Source organism: Herpailurus yagouaroundi, unplaced genomic scaffold, assembly GCF_014898765.1.
Source record: "Herpailurus yagouaroundi ecotype Mexico unplaced genomic scaffold, PumYag 189, whole genome shotgun sequence".
Taxonomy (NCBI): domain Eukaryota; kingdom Metazoa; phylum Chordata; class Mammalia; order Carnivora; family Felidae; genus Herpailurus; species Herpailurus yagouaroundi.
In genome coordinates this window covers 1964336-1979511 of record NW_024412420.1, presented here as the reverse complement: position 1 = coordinate 1979511, position 15176 = coordinate 1964336, and the positions used below count along the sequence as shown (strand labels likewise).

The window sequence follows — 15176 nt, the reverse complement described above, 5'->3', positions numbered from 1 at the left end:
TTATTATTTTATTTTCTTGTTTTTAATTCCAAGAAAGCGAGCCAAAGGCCTTTTATTCAGAGGATTTGGGTTTTCTAATGGGCTTAGGTAGCAGGCTGGCTTATATCAAGAATGAAGTCCTTATATCAAAAACATTCCTAGGTGGGATGTATCCATCTATTTTTGTCAGATTGTAAATAGAATTATGTGAATATGGGAAGGGCCAGAGCAGTTTAAGAAATGTATGACTGGGGCACCTGGGTGGCGCAGTCGGTTAAGCGTCCGACTTCAGCCAGGTCACGATCTCGCGGTCCGTGAGTTCGAGCCCCACGTCGGGCTCTGGGTTGATGGCTCAGAGCCTGGAGCCTGTTTCCGATTCTGTGTCTCCCTCTCTCTCTCTCTGTCCCAAAAATAAATAAACGTTGAAAAAAAAAATTTTTTTAAAAATTAAAAAAAAAAAAAGAAATGTATGACTTTAACACAGCTTGACATGACTATAGTGAATGATCTGTGAGTGATGCTTTACCTAGCCCATGTAGCTAGTTGAAGTAAATCTCTCCTGTGTTTCCTTTCACAACTGAAATCATAAATTATTTAAATTTGATATATTGTGATTATATTTATTTATTTATTTTTAACATTTATTTATTTTTGAGAGACAGAAAGAGAGTATAAGCAGGGGAGGGGCAGAAAGAGAAGGAGACACAGAATTCGAAGCAGGCTCCAGGCTCTGAGCTGTCAGCACAGAGCCCAATGCGGGGCTTGAATTCACTAACCACGAGATCATGACCTGAGCCGAAGTCAGATGCTTAACTGACTGAGCCACCCGGCGCCCCAATATGTTGTGATTATTAGGCACAAGATTTCTTAGTTAGTCAATGCACTACATCCTTTTGAGTAATGTCCTCAATTGTTACATATACAGTCCTCACTTTGCATGTCTCTGATAAGTCTGGATTTCACTTACCACACTTAGTGTTGGCTTAGTTAAATAACACTGCTGCCTCAACAACTAATGTATCAGTTACTATAATACATTAGCCAAATAATTGTATAAAGTACAAACTTTGCTGAGAGCTCGTCAAGCCCAAGTCATTATGTAAATAACAGATGTACATCATGATCAGTGACTAATCACATCATGTCATTTGAAGTTGTTGGCGACTGGTCACTGCCAATCTATTCGGTTGGTGAACATACAACAAAATGCATAGTTGAACTGTCACCTTGTCTCTCAGTGACACCTTGTCTCGTGTTATTTGAGGAAAATAATTGAAAGAAGGAATCGGCCAAGAAAGATGAAAATGTAGCAAAGAAACAAAAGGTGGTAACACTGAAAGTGACATTTAAACCAAACATAAATAGAAGAAATAGCTGACTGTGAAGATGTTAACACTGCTGCCATTTGAGAAACACTAGATATGTATCCCATGAACTTAGTAAAGGTGCCCTTGTCAACATGAATGAAGAAAGTCATTGTGGAAAAAGGATGAAGTCCCAGAGGAAGTGATGCTGGCAAAAATCTTCACCTTAAAGGATTTTTCATGACTGAACATAACAAAGAATAAAATGTTGGAATCAGATTCAAACTTAAAAAGGGCTATGACAATTCATCAAGGATTAAGAAAGAGGTTCACTCCACATTATGATATATAGAATGAAAAGAAGGCAAGGGCTATTTAAACTACTGACAAATTTTTTTTTACAAAGAAAACACTTTAATTCCCAGTGTTTGTAATATTTTCAATTATAGAGTGCTATGTAAATATTACTTAGCTATTTTTTCCATTTCCCTATGTATTATGACTGAGAGGAGGTTTTTAATGTTTTGACGTTTTATTATATATTTTTTACACTTTTTTTTAAAGTTCATTTATTTTAGAGAGAAAATGTGAGTGACAGTGAGCAGGGGAGGGGCAGAGAGAGAGAGAGAGGAAGAGAGAGAATCCCAAGCAGGCTCCACACTATCAGTGTGGGGTCCAATGCAGGGCCCAAACTCACAAACCATGAGATCATGACCTGAGCTGAAATCAAGAGTTGGATGCTTAACCGACTGAGCCTCCCAGGCACCCCTGAATGGTTATTTTTATAACCATTTTATAACTCTGCCAAGTGAGGATTGTGTGTATTTGTATCTGAGGAAAAGCACTGGTTGTAAGTGCAACAGTTTTGCTTTTAATGACTCAAGATATTAAAGACCTTATAAATATGAGGTATCTTTATAAAGATCAGAATTCATATCTGAAAAGTTAAACTGTTTGGTAAGTCCCTTCTTCCTTCCTCTCTCAACTAAGAAGAGTAAAGCCTAATAATATATTCATTTTTTAGACCAACTGAGGAAGAAGCTGAGCAATTACTGCAGTTGATGACAAGCCGTCCTCCTGCTACACCGGCTGGGGTTCGCTTTGTTTCGCTTTCCTTTTGTATGCTACTGGCCTTTTCTACACTTGTCAGGTACTTTATTATATAGGTTGCTCTATTTTCTGAAGGTCTGATTTTGTTTGCCTATTAAAATGCATGTATAGCATTAATTAGGAGTGTACTAAAAAAAATTGGTCTAGGGATGGACATTGGTATTATCTTTTAGTGAATGGTGTCAATAGCATCAATTGTATGCCAGTTAAAGAGTCATAATAGTTCTTCAACATTTGTTAAGGCAGATTCCCTTACTTCCTGTTTCCCCTTCCCTCAAGGCAACTTTCAGTTCTTTTAGTGGATTGTTTTGTTTTTTTACTTCCATATCTTTAAATACTGTGTTTGTATTTGCTATATTTTGATCTTGATTTTTCAATTTTAGGAATAATTGTTGATTTCCTACTGTGTATGAAAGATGAAGAATTAGTTCTCCTTTCTTCTTTTCCCCCTAGTACATCTATATGTCCTTCCTATCTTCCCATTCTCCTAGTACAGTTATATTGCAATTTTGCTTTGGCAAATACTTAGTTGTTCATATAATACTATTGGGAGCTCAACTATGTAATGGATGATTACTTTTCTTCTGCAAAACTTGCTTTTTGCATTAATAATTATCCTGTATTTTGTTTGTTTTCATTTGTTCTTTATTTTTTGTACTTACATTAATGGAACCTCATACTCTCTGCCAATCTTAACCTCCTCCCAAGATATTTCCCAAAGCATTTCCAAGAATACCTCCCAAGGTATTTCTTAAGGAAATCTCTCCTCCTAACTGGCTCCAGTCTGAACTGGTTACCTCTGCATCTGGTACACAGCTCTTATCCTGGAATTGCTCTTCATTATTATTTTCACAACTTGCTTCATGTCTCCTTTTTTGGATTTCCTGTTTCCTGCATCTCATATGTCCTTCTTTTAATTGTTTTCTCATTTTGCTTGTTTAGAATGGATATGTGGGAGGTCAGTTATTTTGAGACTGGGTGTTTCTGACAATGTCTTTATTCTACTTTGGAACATGATTAAGTTTCATAGAGTTTAGAATTTGAAGCTGGAAGTAATTTCCTTTGAGAATTTTGAAAGTCGCATTCCATTGTCTTCTGACTTCCAGTGTTGCTGATGAGAAGTCTGATGACATTCTGATTCTTGTTTTTTGTGTAGCCTGTTTTTTTAAAAATATGGAAACATGGAGGATTAACTTTTTGTCCATAGAGTTTTGAAATTTTTTGGATGATAAGCCTTAGTGTGGGTCTGTTTTTGTCTGTTGTCGTAGATATTCAGTAAACCCTTTCAACCTGGGAACTCATGTCCTTTAATCTAGGAAATTTTCTTAAGCTAATTTGTTGGTAATGTTCCAAATGGCTTTTTTTTTATTTCTGTCCAAAACCTTCTCTTACTTAGATATTGGATTTCCTGAAATGATTATCTTATTTTCTTATCCTTTCCTGTTTTCCTTATCTTTGTCTTGTTCTCCTTTTTTTAAAAAACAGCTTTATTGAAAGACCATTCACATACCATAAAATTCACCCATTTTAAAGTTTATGATTTAATAGATTTACGTGTATTTACAAAGTTGTACAACCATCACCACAATCCAAATTTTAGAACGTTTTTCTCACTCTGAAAAGATACTGTTCATTCTACCTTCTAAGATTTTTTTTCAACTTTTAATCCTCTGTAGTTTTTGATATCTAAGAGTCTTGTTTGTTCTCTGGTTATTTCTTCTGTATAGTAGCTTCACAGTGGCATGCTTTCTCTGATACTAATCATAATGACTGAAGAGATTTTATTAGTACTGTTTCTTTTCTAAGTTTTTTTTTCCTGCTTTTTTTTGGTCTCTATTTTTCAAGTTAGCAAGTTTTTTCAAGGGTTTGATAAGTCTCTATTTTCTTCCTTTCTTTCTTCCTTCCTTCCTTCCTTCCTTCCTCCCTCCCTCCCTCCCTCCCTCCCTCCCTCCCTTTCTCCCTCCCTCTCTTTCCCTTCCTTCCTTCCTTTCTTTCTTTCCCTTTCTTTCTTTCTTTCTTTCTTTCTTTTTTTCTTTTCTTTTCTTTTCTTTTCTTTTCTTTTCTTTCTTCTTTCTTTCTTTCTTTCTTTCTTTCTTTTTCTTTCTTCTCTTCTCTTCTCTTCTCTTCTCTTTTCTTTTCTTTTCTTTTCGTGGGCTCCATGCCCAGCATGGGGCTTGAACTCACAACCCAGATCAAGAGTCACATGCTCTAATGACTGAGCCAGCCAGGTGCCCAGGGGCTTGATAATTCTTGATTGTTTATATTTAAATATAAATATAAGTAGGAAAATAAATAAATAAATATAAGTAGGAAACTGATAAGCAGATTAGAATCTTTTAATGTATAGGTAGCTCTTTGGGAAACTTATCAGATTCTTAGAGGAGACTTTTGTCTTGTGTAGAGAGTAAAGACCTGACAAGAAACCCATAAGCAAAGTTAAAAAATGAGGGTTAGGGAACTAAGCTTGTAGTTTAATCATTCACTTAATTCTCCTACATTTTGAACGGTGCTTCAGATATCCCTGGTTGTCCCTTAGTTCAAAGACACCTTCTTTTACCATCTCCAGAGCATAAATCTTCAGTCTTCTCTCTGCTGGGGGAGGGGGATTCATCTAATTGTGTAGAATGGAGGAGGTGATCTGGAGGTCTGCTACTTATATAGACTGTTGACCTTTTTAATTTAGGCTGTGTCTTCACTCTTCCTCCTAGAACTGCCTGGAGCTGTCAGTTCCTAAGCTCTTTGGGGATTCTGTGGTATAAAGTGGATTGGCTTTTCCTTCCTGCCAGTTGAGTATTCTGCTTTCTTGCATCTGCTGAATCAGTTACCACTCTTCCATATGTTCTCTTGCTTCCAGTATTCTGTGTTGTTGTCCATTGTCATCATCATATGCATTTATGCCTTTTAGGAAAATCCCTTTAATGTAGTTTGGGGTTTTAGGAGGGTGTGAAATTAAGTAATAAAATGACGTGATTTCTCTTTTCCTGAAGTAATTTCTAAACATTATCTCTAATCTTTATTACTTTTAAAAGGTGGATATTTTTATTTGTATTTTTGGATAGGAGAGCTAAAGTTCAGAAGGATCATTTAAATTTCTTGTTTGAGATTAACAGAGAGAAGATTCCTACTGAGGCTTGCCATGCTCTAAAGGCTATTATCTTTCTACTACATAACTCTGTCTTTTTTTAGAGCAATGATTTATGTAGAGTTGAGACTCACCTTTTAAATTTTCTTAACTTGGGTTAGCAGGCTTTTCAGTTGCTTTTGTTTTATCCATTTATACTGCAATGAAGTAGAAGAAAATCAATGCAAATTATTTTCACAAGTCAAAGTTGACTTGTACCTTTTGATGTAAATCTAGGAATTCCCTTTTAAAAAATCATTGTTGGTATGTTTTTATAATCATTTTTTATGTGTGATGAGCCCATGCCTCTTTTTTCTTTTTCTTTTTTTTTGAATAGTGCTCTCTTATTTCTCTATAGTTTTGAGTTCTGCTCAAAATGTTTTTTACAAAAAATTTTTTTTGTCATTTTGTTTATTTGAGAGAGAGAGAGAGAGAGAGAGAGAGAGAGCACAAACAGGGGAGAGGGGCAGAGGAAGAGAGAGAGAATTTCAAGCAGGCTCCATGCTCAGCACAGAGCGTGACGTGGGGCTCAATCCCACAACTTAGGATCATGACCTGACCTGAAATCAAGAGTCAGACACTCAACAAATGGAACCACCCAGGCACCCGTCTGCTCAAAATGTTTTTCAAAACTAAATTTTAATTACCTTGTTACTGATCTCATACTCAGTTTGTGACTTTTTGGTGATTGTTTTAACACTGGATTTTTTTCTATATGAAATATCAGCTGTTAATGCAGTTTTTCTAACATTTTAATCCCAAAAGGTCTTTGCTTTTCAAAAAATGTGAGGAAGTTCACTTTCTCCAACTTGTAAATGCAGTAATTAAAACTTTGAGAGGGTTTGACTGTTCACATTCATAAAGAAAAGCAAAGGCCCTTATTCTTCATCTCTGGAACTACTTCATTATTTCAGTGACAGGTAATAGCCATTTAAACAAGGAGTTAATTTAAATTGATATTTCAAAATAGCAAAGGAAAAAATACTATCTACTAAAAAATAATTCCAGAATGCTTTCTCATTCTTATGCTAGTATCTCTGATAAACCATTGACTTTTTCATGTTTTATATAGTACACCTGAACAGGAGCAGCTAATGGTAGTGTGGCTAAGTTGGATGATAAAAGAAGAAGCATATTTTGAAAGGTAAGGTGACTCCATTTGTTTCAGTTAGTAAGTGTTTCTTAACTTCTCTTTGGAAATTCATATTTTCTTTTTTGTTTCAACAGTACATCTGGCGTCTCTGCTTCTTTTGGGGAGATGTTGTTATTGGTCGCTATGTACTTTCATAGCAACCAGCTTAGTGCTATCATTGACTTGGTCTGTTCCACTTTGGGGATGAAGGTAATTTTCTTTTATCTTCTTTCTGAGGAAGGTGTTTCTAGGTGGGGCATTTTCTTGTAGTGTACAGTATATTTTGTTTCCATTTTGAAGTAATTTTAGTTTAATAGTTTGAAATTTTATCAGGAAAAAATATATGTTTTGAAAACATTTATTTACAAGAATAATAGATGTTCGATATAGAAAGCATGAGAATACACAAAGGAAGAATATAATTTCATTTTTCAAGATATCAAGGATACTACTGTTCACATTCTGGTGTCTACTCTTTCTTTACATTGATATATTTTTCAATTTTTCAATTTAAAGAACTTAACCAACATGTGATGACATATCCTCATATCAATATATATTCTAGGGTGCCTGGGTGGCTCAGTCGGTTGAGCGTCCGACTTCGGCTCAGGTCATGATCTTGCAGTTCACGAGTTTGAGCCCCAGGTCGGGCTCTGTGCTGATAGCTCAGAGCCTAGAGCCTGCTTCAGATTCTGTGTCTCCCCCTCTCTCTGCCCCTCCCCTGCTCACACTCTGTCTCTCCCTCTCTCTCAAAAATAAATAAAAACATTAAAAAAAAATTCTGATACAATATCATTTTTATTATGGACTGCATAGTAGTCCATCATATGGACCAATCAGGATTTTCTTAATGGATCCTTTATTTGCCATGTAGATTTCTTACTTTCTGAATAGTGCTTAGATGATTATCCTTATTTATGTAAATACATACATAGGTACTCACATATGTTTATCTTTAAACTTGTTTTTTAAGTAATCTCTGCACCCAGCATGGGGTTTGAACTCACAGCCCCAAGATCAAGAGTTACATGCTTTACAGATTGAACCAGCCAGGTACCCCCTTTAAACAATTTTTGGATTATCTCCTTAGGAAAAAGTTCTAGAAGGCAATTACTAACTAAAAAGAATATAATGATATTAATATAATTGCCAGATTATCTTACTGAAAGTTTATATCATTTTAACTATTCTCATTAGTGCATGAAAGTACCAGTTAACTGGACTCTCACCATCACTGGGTGTTACGATTCTTTTTCATCTTTACAAATTTGACTGATGAAAGATGGTTCCACTTACTTTGCCTTTCATCGATTACTAGTGAAACTGTGTCTTTTGTGTTTTTTTAAAAGGTTTTTTGTATTAGTTTTTTTTAATGTTTATTTTTATTTTTGAGAGCAAGAGAGACAGAATGTGAATGGGGCATGGGGGAGAGAGAGAGGGAAACACAATCTGGAGCAGGCTCCAGGCTCCGAGCTGTCAGCACAGAGCCTGATGTGGGGCTCGAACCCACGAGCAGCGAGATCATGTCCTGAGCCAAGGTTGGACGCTTAAGTGACTGAGCCACCCAGGCGCTCCAAAAGATATTTATTTTCACTTATTTTTTTAAGTAGGCTCCATGCCAATGTGGGGAGAGAACTCAAAACCCTGAGAGTAAGAGTCATATGCTGTACCGAATGAGCCAGCCAGGACCCCCAAAACTGTATTTATTTGAACTTTAATTTTATATATCACAGTCATTTTAGATAATAAATTTATTAAAGTGTGCTTCATATATTTTTATGTGCTGAGAATTTTTTTGGTTGTTTTAGATTGTAATTAAGCCAAGCTCCTTGAGCAGGATGAAGACTATCTTCACACAGGAAATTTTTACTGAGCAGGTACTTCTTTTAACTTTATTCTTTAGGTACTTCTTTAATTTTGTTTTACAACATTCATTTGGGGAAAACTTGCATATCTCAGTTTAAGAGTATACTATAGTCCTTTAGTTTCCAATGATAGTTTATTTAATCTCTGAAACTTCTGTAAAGAATAATCCCATTTAAAGTTTACTTTTTTGAGAGAGAGAGAGGGAAGGGTGTGGAAAGGCAGAGAGAGAGTGAGAGGGAAAGAGAGAATCTCAGCAAGGAGCTGATGCGGGGCTCGATCCCACAACTGTGAGGTCATGATGTGATCTGAAATCAAGAGTGGGGGAGCACCAGGGTGGTTCAGTCGGTTGGGCAACTGATTTCAGCTCAGGTCATGATCTCACGGTTTGTGGGTACGAACCCTGCGTCGGGCTCTGTGCTGACAGCTTGGAGCCTGGAGCCTGTTTCGGATTCGGTGTCTTCCTCTCTCTCTGCCCCTCCCCCACCAATGCTCTGTCTCTGTCTCAAAAATAAACATTAAAAAAAAAAAATAATGAAATCAAGAGTGGGTTGTTTAACCGACGGAGCCACCCAGGCACCCCTAAAGTTTACTTTTAAAGTATATACTACATACAAATGTATGTTTTAAATTTTATATTTTTTGGAGATTTTGAGTAAATACTAAGAATATGGTCTTAGATGTTGATGGTAAGGATCTCACATAGAGTAATCATTTGGATTTGTCAAGAGAAAAGCAAACTATAGCCCTGTTTAAACTTTTAGGCTGTAATGTTCATTTCTAACTAAATTATAAGCTAGAGTGTCTACATTCCTTATTCTTGTATTTACATGTTCTTATTTGGCCTTAGTTCTTTTGTCCATGGGTAATCTTAAGGATATTTTGGTTTTTTTTAGCGAGGGGACAATTCTGAAATTTAAAATTAATTCCCAGATTAATTTGTTAATGTAAACCTCAGATAACAAAGAACATACATGTCTTAAAAAATGAGATTCGAAAATACTCATGGATGCATAACTGTGTTTATTTTAGGGTAATACTCTCATCCCTATACCAAACTCTCTTTTCTCTCCTCAATGTACATACACTCCCACGTACAGACACACATGGTACATAGGAGACTCATAAGTTATTTTTTATGTGTTTATTTGAACTGACTGGAAGATGACTTTGGGAAGGGTCTTTGAACAACCATTAGAGGTCTATGCATGACAGAATGAGAATGACAATAAAAATTCCTGTTTATGTCAATGTGATAATTTATATCATATATAAAGAATTTATATCACATATAAAGAACTGATACTTTATAATTGACATATGTTTTTCAAAGCACTTTTTCCCCCTCACAAAAACCTTTGAGGCAGGTAAGACTATATTGTTCCATTTTATAGATGTGAAAATAGACTCCAAAGATAAAATGACTTATGTAAAGTCACTGAGTCCAGATTTTATGATTCCAAATTTTAGATTTTTATTTTACCTTACTACATCACTGTCAACCTATCTATGCTTAAAAACAAATTTAAGGGGCGCCTGGGTGGCGCAGTCGGTTAAGCGTCCGACTTCAGCCAGGTCACGATCTCGCGGTCCGTGAGTTCGAGCCCCGCGTCGGGCTCTGGGCTGATGGCTCAGAGCCTGGAGCCTGTTTCCGATTCTGTGTCTCCCTCTCTCTCTGCCCCTCCCCCATTCATGCTCTGTCTCTGTCTGTCCCAAAAATAAATAAACGTTGAAAAAAAAAATTAAAAAAAAATAAATAAATAAAAAAATAAAAACAAATTTAAAAAATTAGAGTGCTTTACAAATTCCTAAATGTATGCTGCCTCATCATTCAGAAGTATTAATTACCATGTAATTAGTTTTTCTCATTCATTCCTAAGGACCGCATTTGTATTAAATATTGACAGTCTACCTGCTAATCTTCCCTGTTTCAGAATAATTTTATATTTGGTTTTATCATATGTATTAATATTGTTTTCCCTTTTAGGTTGTCACAGCTCATGCTGTTCGGGTCCCTGTCACCAGCAACCTGAGTGCCAACATTACTGGATTTTTGCCCATTCATTGTATTTACCAGCTTCTCAGGAGTCGTTCCTTTACCAAGCACAAAGTGTCAATAAAAGTATAACCTTATAGTTATATTTCAAGCTACAACCCAAGTTAATGGTTTTTTTTCCTAGTTCTATTTCTGTTTATAGGCTTCTGTGGATTTTGTGTATAAAATATGTCTAATTACTATCCATTTATACATAGTAACTAGGACTATGTATAAATGTATGTATAGTTAATGTCAGATTTTAAAAATAATATAATTCTTAAGTTATTGACAAAATGTACAATGGTACTAATCCATTTGAATTTTCAATAATAGCATGTGGCTATTTCGTTAAAACTTAGTAAGAAATTGCCATTTTCTATACTTTGGTTTTCTTTACCAAACAAAGTTTCTTGTCAGCCATGACCAGCATTTGTACTTTTGTCACAAGGATAGCTAACACCTAACATACATATTTCGATATATTTCCAGTTACTTATAGTTGGCTATATCAAACAGTTAAAAGGTCTTCTAAAGAAAAGGATAAACCCCAAAAGTAAAGAAATCTGAGCCTTTTCTGGAGGCTCTTTAATTTATAAAGAATAATGAACACTTATATGCATTGATATATTACCTTTAACTATCCTTGTTTTCATGATTTAGTGAAGTTGTTTTCCAGGTAGATTGTATCTTCTGCTTCTTTATATTTTTAACAAATGAAATAGAAAAGATTTAAGAGTCTGAATGCACACCCACCATATCTACATGTCCTCTATCTGTGTGTAGTTAAGTGATAGTCTCTCCCATAAGTAGTTGCCAAGGCCACTTTTTTTTTTTAAGTAGTCTCTAAGCTCAGTGTGGAGCCCAGCACAGGCCTTGAACTCACAACCCTAAGATCAAGACCTGAGCTGAGATCAAGAGTCAGGTGCTAAACCGACTGAGCCACCCAGGCAACTCATCACTTTCTCAATCTATCTGAGGATTTGCTGTAAAGAGTTGTTCCTCTCCCTAAATTCCTCTGTGCTATGGGGTCTATACCTAAATATAGATATAGTAGTGACTTACAATATTTTTCCTACTACTTAAAAACTAATAGACTAAAAACCCAAAGTCCATATTTGAAACCCAGACTCATCATTTTAGATTTATCTTCTACTAGACAATAGTCTTGATTAAGATATAACAAGTAATTCATATTTTTAAATCAAAGACAGTTGTGAAACTGGGTAATATATTTAGAACTGCTAAAAGTTAATAGTTTCAGTGATTCATAAATCATGTAAAATTGTATGTACTTATTAAATTTTACTTGCTTTTTCTTATTGCCATAATTGATTTAGTGCCTATAACCTTCTTTTTTAGGACTGGATTTATAGACAGCTGTGTGAAACCTCTACTCCACTCCATCCTCAATTACTTCCTCTGATTGATGTATACATAAATTCCATACTTACTCCAGCATCTAAATCTAATCCAGAAGCCACAAATCAGCCAGTCACAGAACAGGAGATCCTCAGTATTTTCCAAGGAGTCATTGGGGTAAAGTAGTTGTTCTTGTACATTTTTCTGATTTTTATTTTATTTTATTCTTCTGACTTGTTTCATATTATTTCTTTGATTATTAGAGGACTTCTGGGTGGTTCTGAACTTTAAATGAGATAAAATTTCTTCAGCTCACTTAGGAAATTTATAGGTATGTTATTAGTTCCAAGTGGTTTGTTGAAGAGGCACTTTTTGAGGAGTTCTTTTAAAAGGTCCGTTTTAAAGTCTAAAGAGTGCCCCAGAGAGTGTGTGCTTAACACAGGACTCTGTGACATTACAATACATTCAACAGATGTTTGTTTAGCTTCCTGGGAATCTAAGATCTACTTAGATTCAATTGGGCAACTTGAAGAAAATTTTTTTTTGTCCATTTCTTAGAAGGAAAAGATGGTTGTATTTTTCATAAATATATTCAGACGTAAAATATATATTTTTTAGGAGTTATGTTCTTCATGGTGATTTCAGGTAATACTTGAGACTCCAGTAAACCTTTTTCAGAAGCAGCCTGATAGAATTGCTGTTGAGGAAAGCTGAAGTCCTTTTTTTTTTTTTTTTTGTCTTAAAGACTGTTAAGCATGTTGCCTTTCATCTTCCATACCATCTCAAATTTAAACTTCAAGTTGTCTCTGAGTTTAATACAAACATGGCAATGTTTCTCCCATTTTATCTGCTCTTGGGAATAGTAACACTGAATAGTCTATGTTAAATGATTTTACCATCAAAAAAGTAGTCATGAAATTTAACAGTATTTTAAAGTATTTATATTATTACCTCCAGGGTGACAACATCCGTCTTAATCAACGTTTCAGTATCACAGCACAGCTTTTGGTGCTTTACTATATACTGTCTTATGAGGAGGCTCTCCTAGCAAACACAAAGACTTTAGGTAAGGTGTACATGTATATAGGGGAGTGTTTCTAGTGATCGTTCATTTGATTTGCTTATATTGTGTTATTTTCCAAGCTGTCATGAGAAAATAAGGTCTAGTATACTAACAAATTCCAGTATCATTCTGTAGTCTTTGCAATGTAGGCATTATATACTCTGATGCATAAATACATGTATGTATGGGCACATAACCACCCCTTGAGGCTCAGTCTTCTTTTTTTTAGCAGGCTAAATTAATAATGGCCTAATTGCCTATATTTTAGCAATTTAGTGACTCTACTAAGTACCTATAAATTAAGAGATAAATCTGAAAGAAGTAACTGAAATTTTTTTGCTTGATTTCAATCTTTGCCCTGCCTTCCTTCCATTAGTGTGAAGAATACCAACTATTCAAAAACAGGAGAAAAAAACAACAGAAGAGTTTCATTTTGCCATTAAAATTATCACTGAACTGGGCTTTCAAACAGCAACTTTAATATCAGAAGATCAGATTTAACATAGAAGATATTGGTATAAAGTAGTATGCTCTTCTATATTTGAAAAAGAAAATTCACCTGTGTTTTAGGTTTGCTAAGTGTATGTAGTTCCATACTGAACAAAAAGTGTCATTAGAAAGCTGTAGGCATTTAGTATGTAATACAGGGAAAATTCTTGTAAGGGCTGTTATTTTGCTGAGTGATTTTACTTTTTGAGAGCTATAAATCAAAGTTACTATTCAGTGTTCGGTGGGTCAGTTTCTTTTATTTATCTTAAGTATTGGGTTTTAAGAATACTGTGGATTTCTCAGCTGCTTTCTTTCCTGACTATAATCATTAGGGTTATATGGATGATATCCCTTAACTGTAATTATAATCTTAGTCATATTAGCCACAAGATGGGCTAATAATAAGCAGTAGATAATAGTCTCTCACTTTTATCCACATATAACTAATTCTGTTAAAAAAAAAATGACACTTGTGATTCAGTAGACCATAGAAGAATAAATTACAAGAAGGTGGTCTGGGGGAGAATTCAGACCATTCACACTGTAGCTGGAACCAAGATACACTCTTATTTTTTATATAAATTAATGTTTAGCAAAAAATTTTTTTAATACAGGAACGTACAGAGAGTAGTATAGTCAACTCTTATGTGTATACCATGCAGAATTAACAAATACTCAGGATTTTTAGGACTGGAGCAATCTTTAAAGATTATATATTCCAGTCCCCAGTGATATGCTTAGTTCAACTCTGTTCCTGTTAAGCCTCTGTTCTTTACTCAATAATCTAATGGATCTCAGTTGGAAAGTTAAGGAATTTAGGTTAGGAGTACAACTTGGCCTGGATTGAATCTGGGAAAGGAACTGGGACATTAGAGGAAAGTTATTAAGTTTTTACAAGATTCTAGGGAAAAGATAGTGGTGTTTTGGACTGATAGTGCATATGTATTTTTCAATTAGAGTTTAAATGTTTTGCTGATGAATTCATGAGATTTGAGAGACCTGAGCCAAAGTTAATGTGGAGCCTTTTGGCCTGAGCCTAAAGGACAGAACGGCTATCAACTGAAATAAAAGAGCCAGGGGAAGGAGCAGATTTGTGGAGGATCAGGAGCTCAGTTTTGGACATGTTAATTTTGAAATGTGTGATAAACTTTCAAATGGGTATGTTAAGGAGATAGTTATATAGACTGGCCTGGAATTCAGGGGAAATAACTAGACTTTGAGATTCTTCAGCATATGTATGATATTTAAAATCATGACATTAAATAGGATCACCAAGGACAAGAGTAAAGTGTGGGAGAATCAGGAGGTTATGATGTCCTGGAAGCCAAGAGAAGATGTTTCTGAAGATACAGTGATCCCCTCTGTCAAATGATGTTTCTAGTAAGTTAAGGTTTGGACTGAGGCTCAGCTGATGACTGCATATTGCTTGCTGGATGTCATTTGACTTTTACAGTTTTACTAGTAGTGGTAGGAGAAAGCCTGATTGTAGTGAATTGAAACGAAAAGTAGAGGAGATATACTGAAGACAGTGAGTAGAGACAGGTCTTTGGAGAAGTCATAAAGAAAGGAAAGCAATGAATGTGATAATTGGAGAGGAAAATGAGGTCACGAGAGGGCTTCTTCTTTTTTTTTTTTGAAGGTGAAAGAGTTTAGGGAATGTTTGTATGTTGTTGGGAGTAATCTAATGGAGAGGCAAGGTTGATAATGCTGAGGACAGA

General features: G+C 35.2%; 1 protein-coding gene across 2 annotated transcripts in view; it reads left to right on the top strand.

Annotated features, from left to right (window-relative positions):
- The window catches only part of INTS2 (integrator complex subunit 2), a 61224-nt gene that overhangs the window by 15108 nt on the left and 30940 nt on the right, over positions 1-15176 (top strand). For both annotated transcript variants that reach the window (XM_040496928.1, XM_040496927.1), the window contains exons 9-15: positions 2308-2433; positions 6587-6658; positions 6742-6856; positions 8455-8523; positions 10497-10631; positions 11907-12083; positions 12864-12972. In XM_040496928.1, the coding sequence (XP_040352862.1) occupies positions 2308-2433; positions 6587-6658; positions 6742-6856; positions 8455-8523; positions 10497-10631; positions 11907-12083; positions 12864-12972 (803 nt within the window). The remainder of the gene's footprint in view (positions 1-2307; positions 2434-6586; positions 6659-6741; positions 6857-8454; positions 8524-10496; positions 10632-11906; positions 12084-12863; positions 12973-15176) is intronic.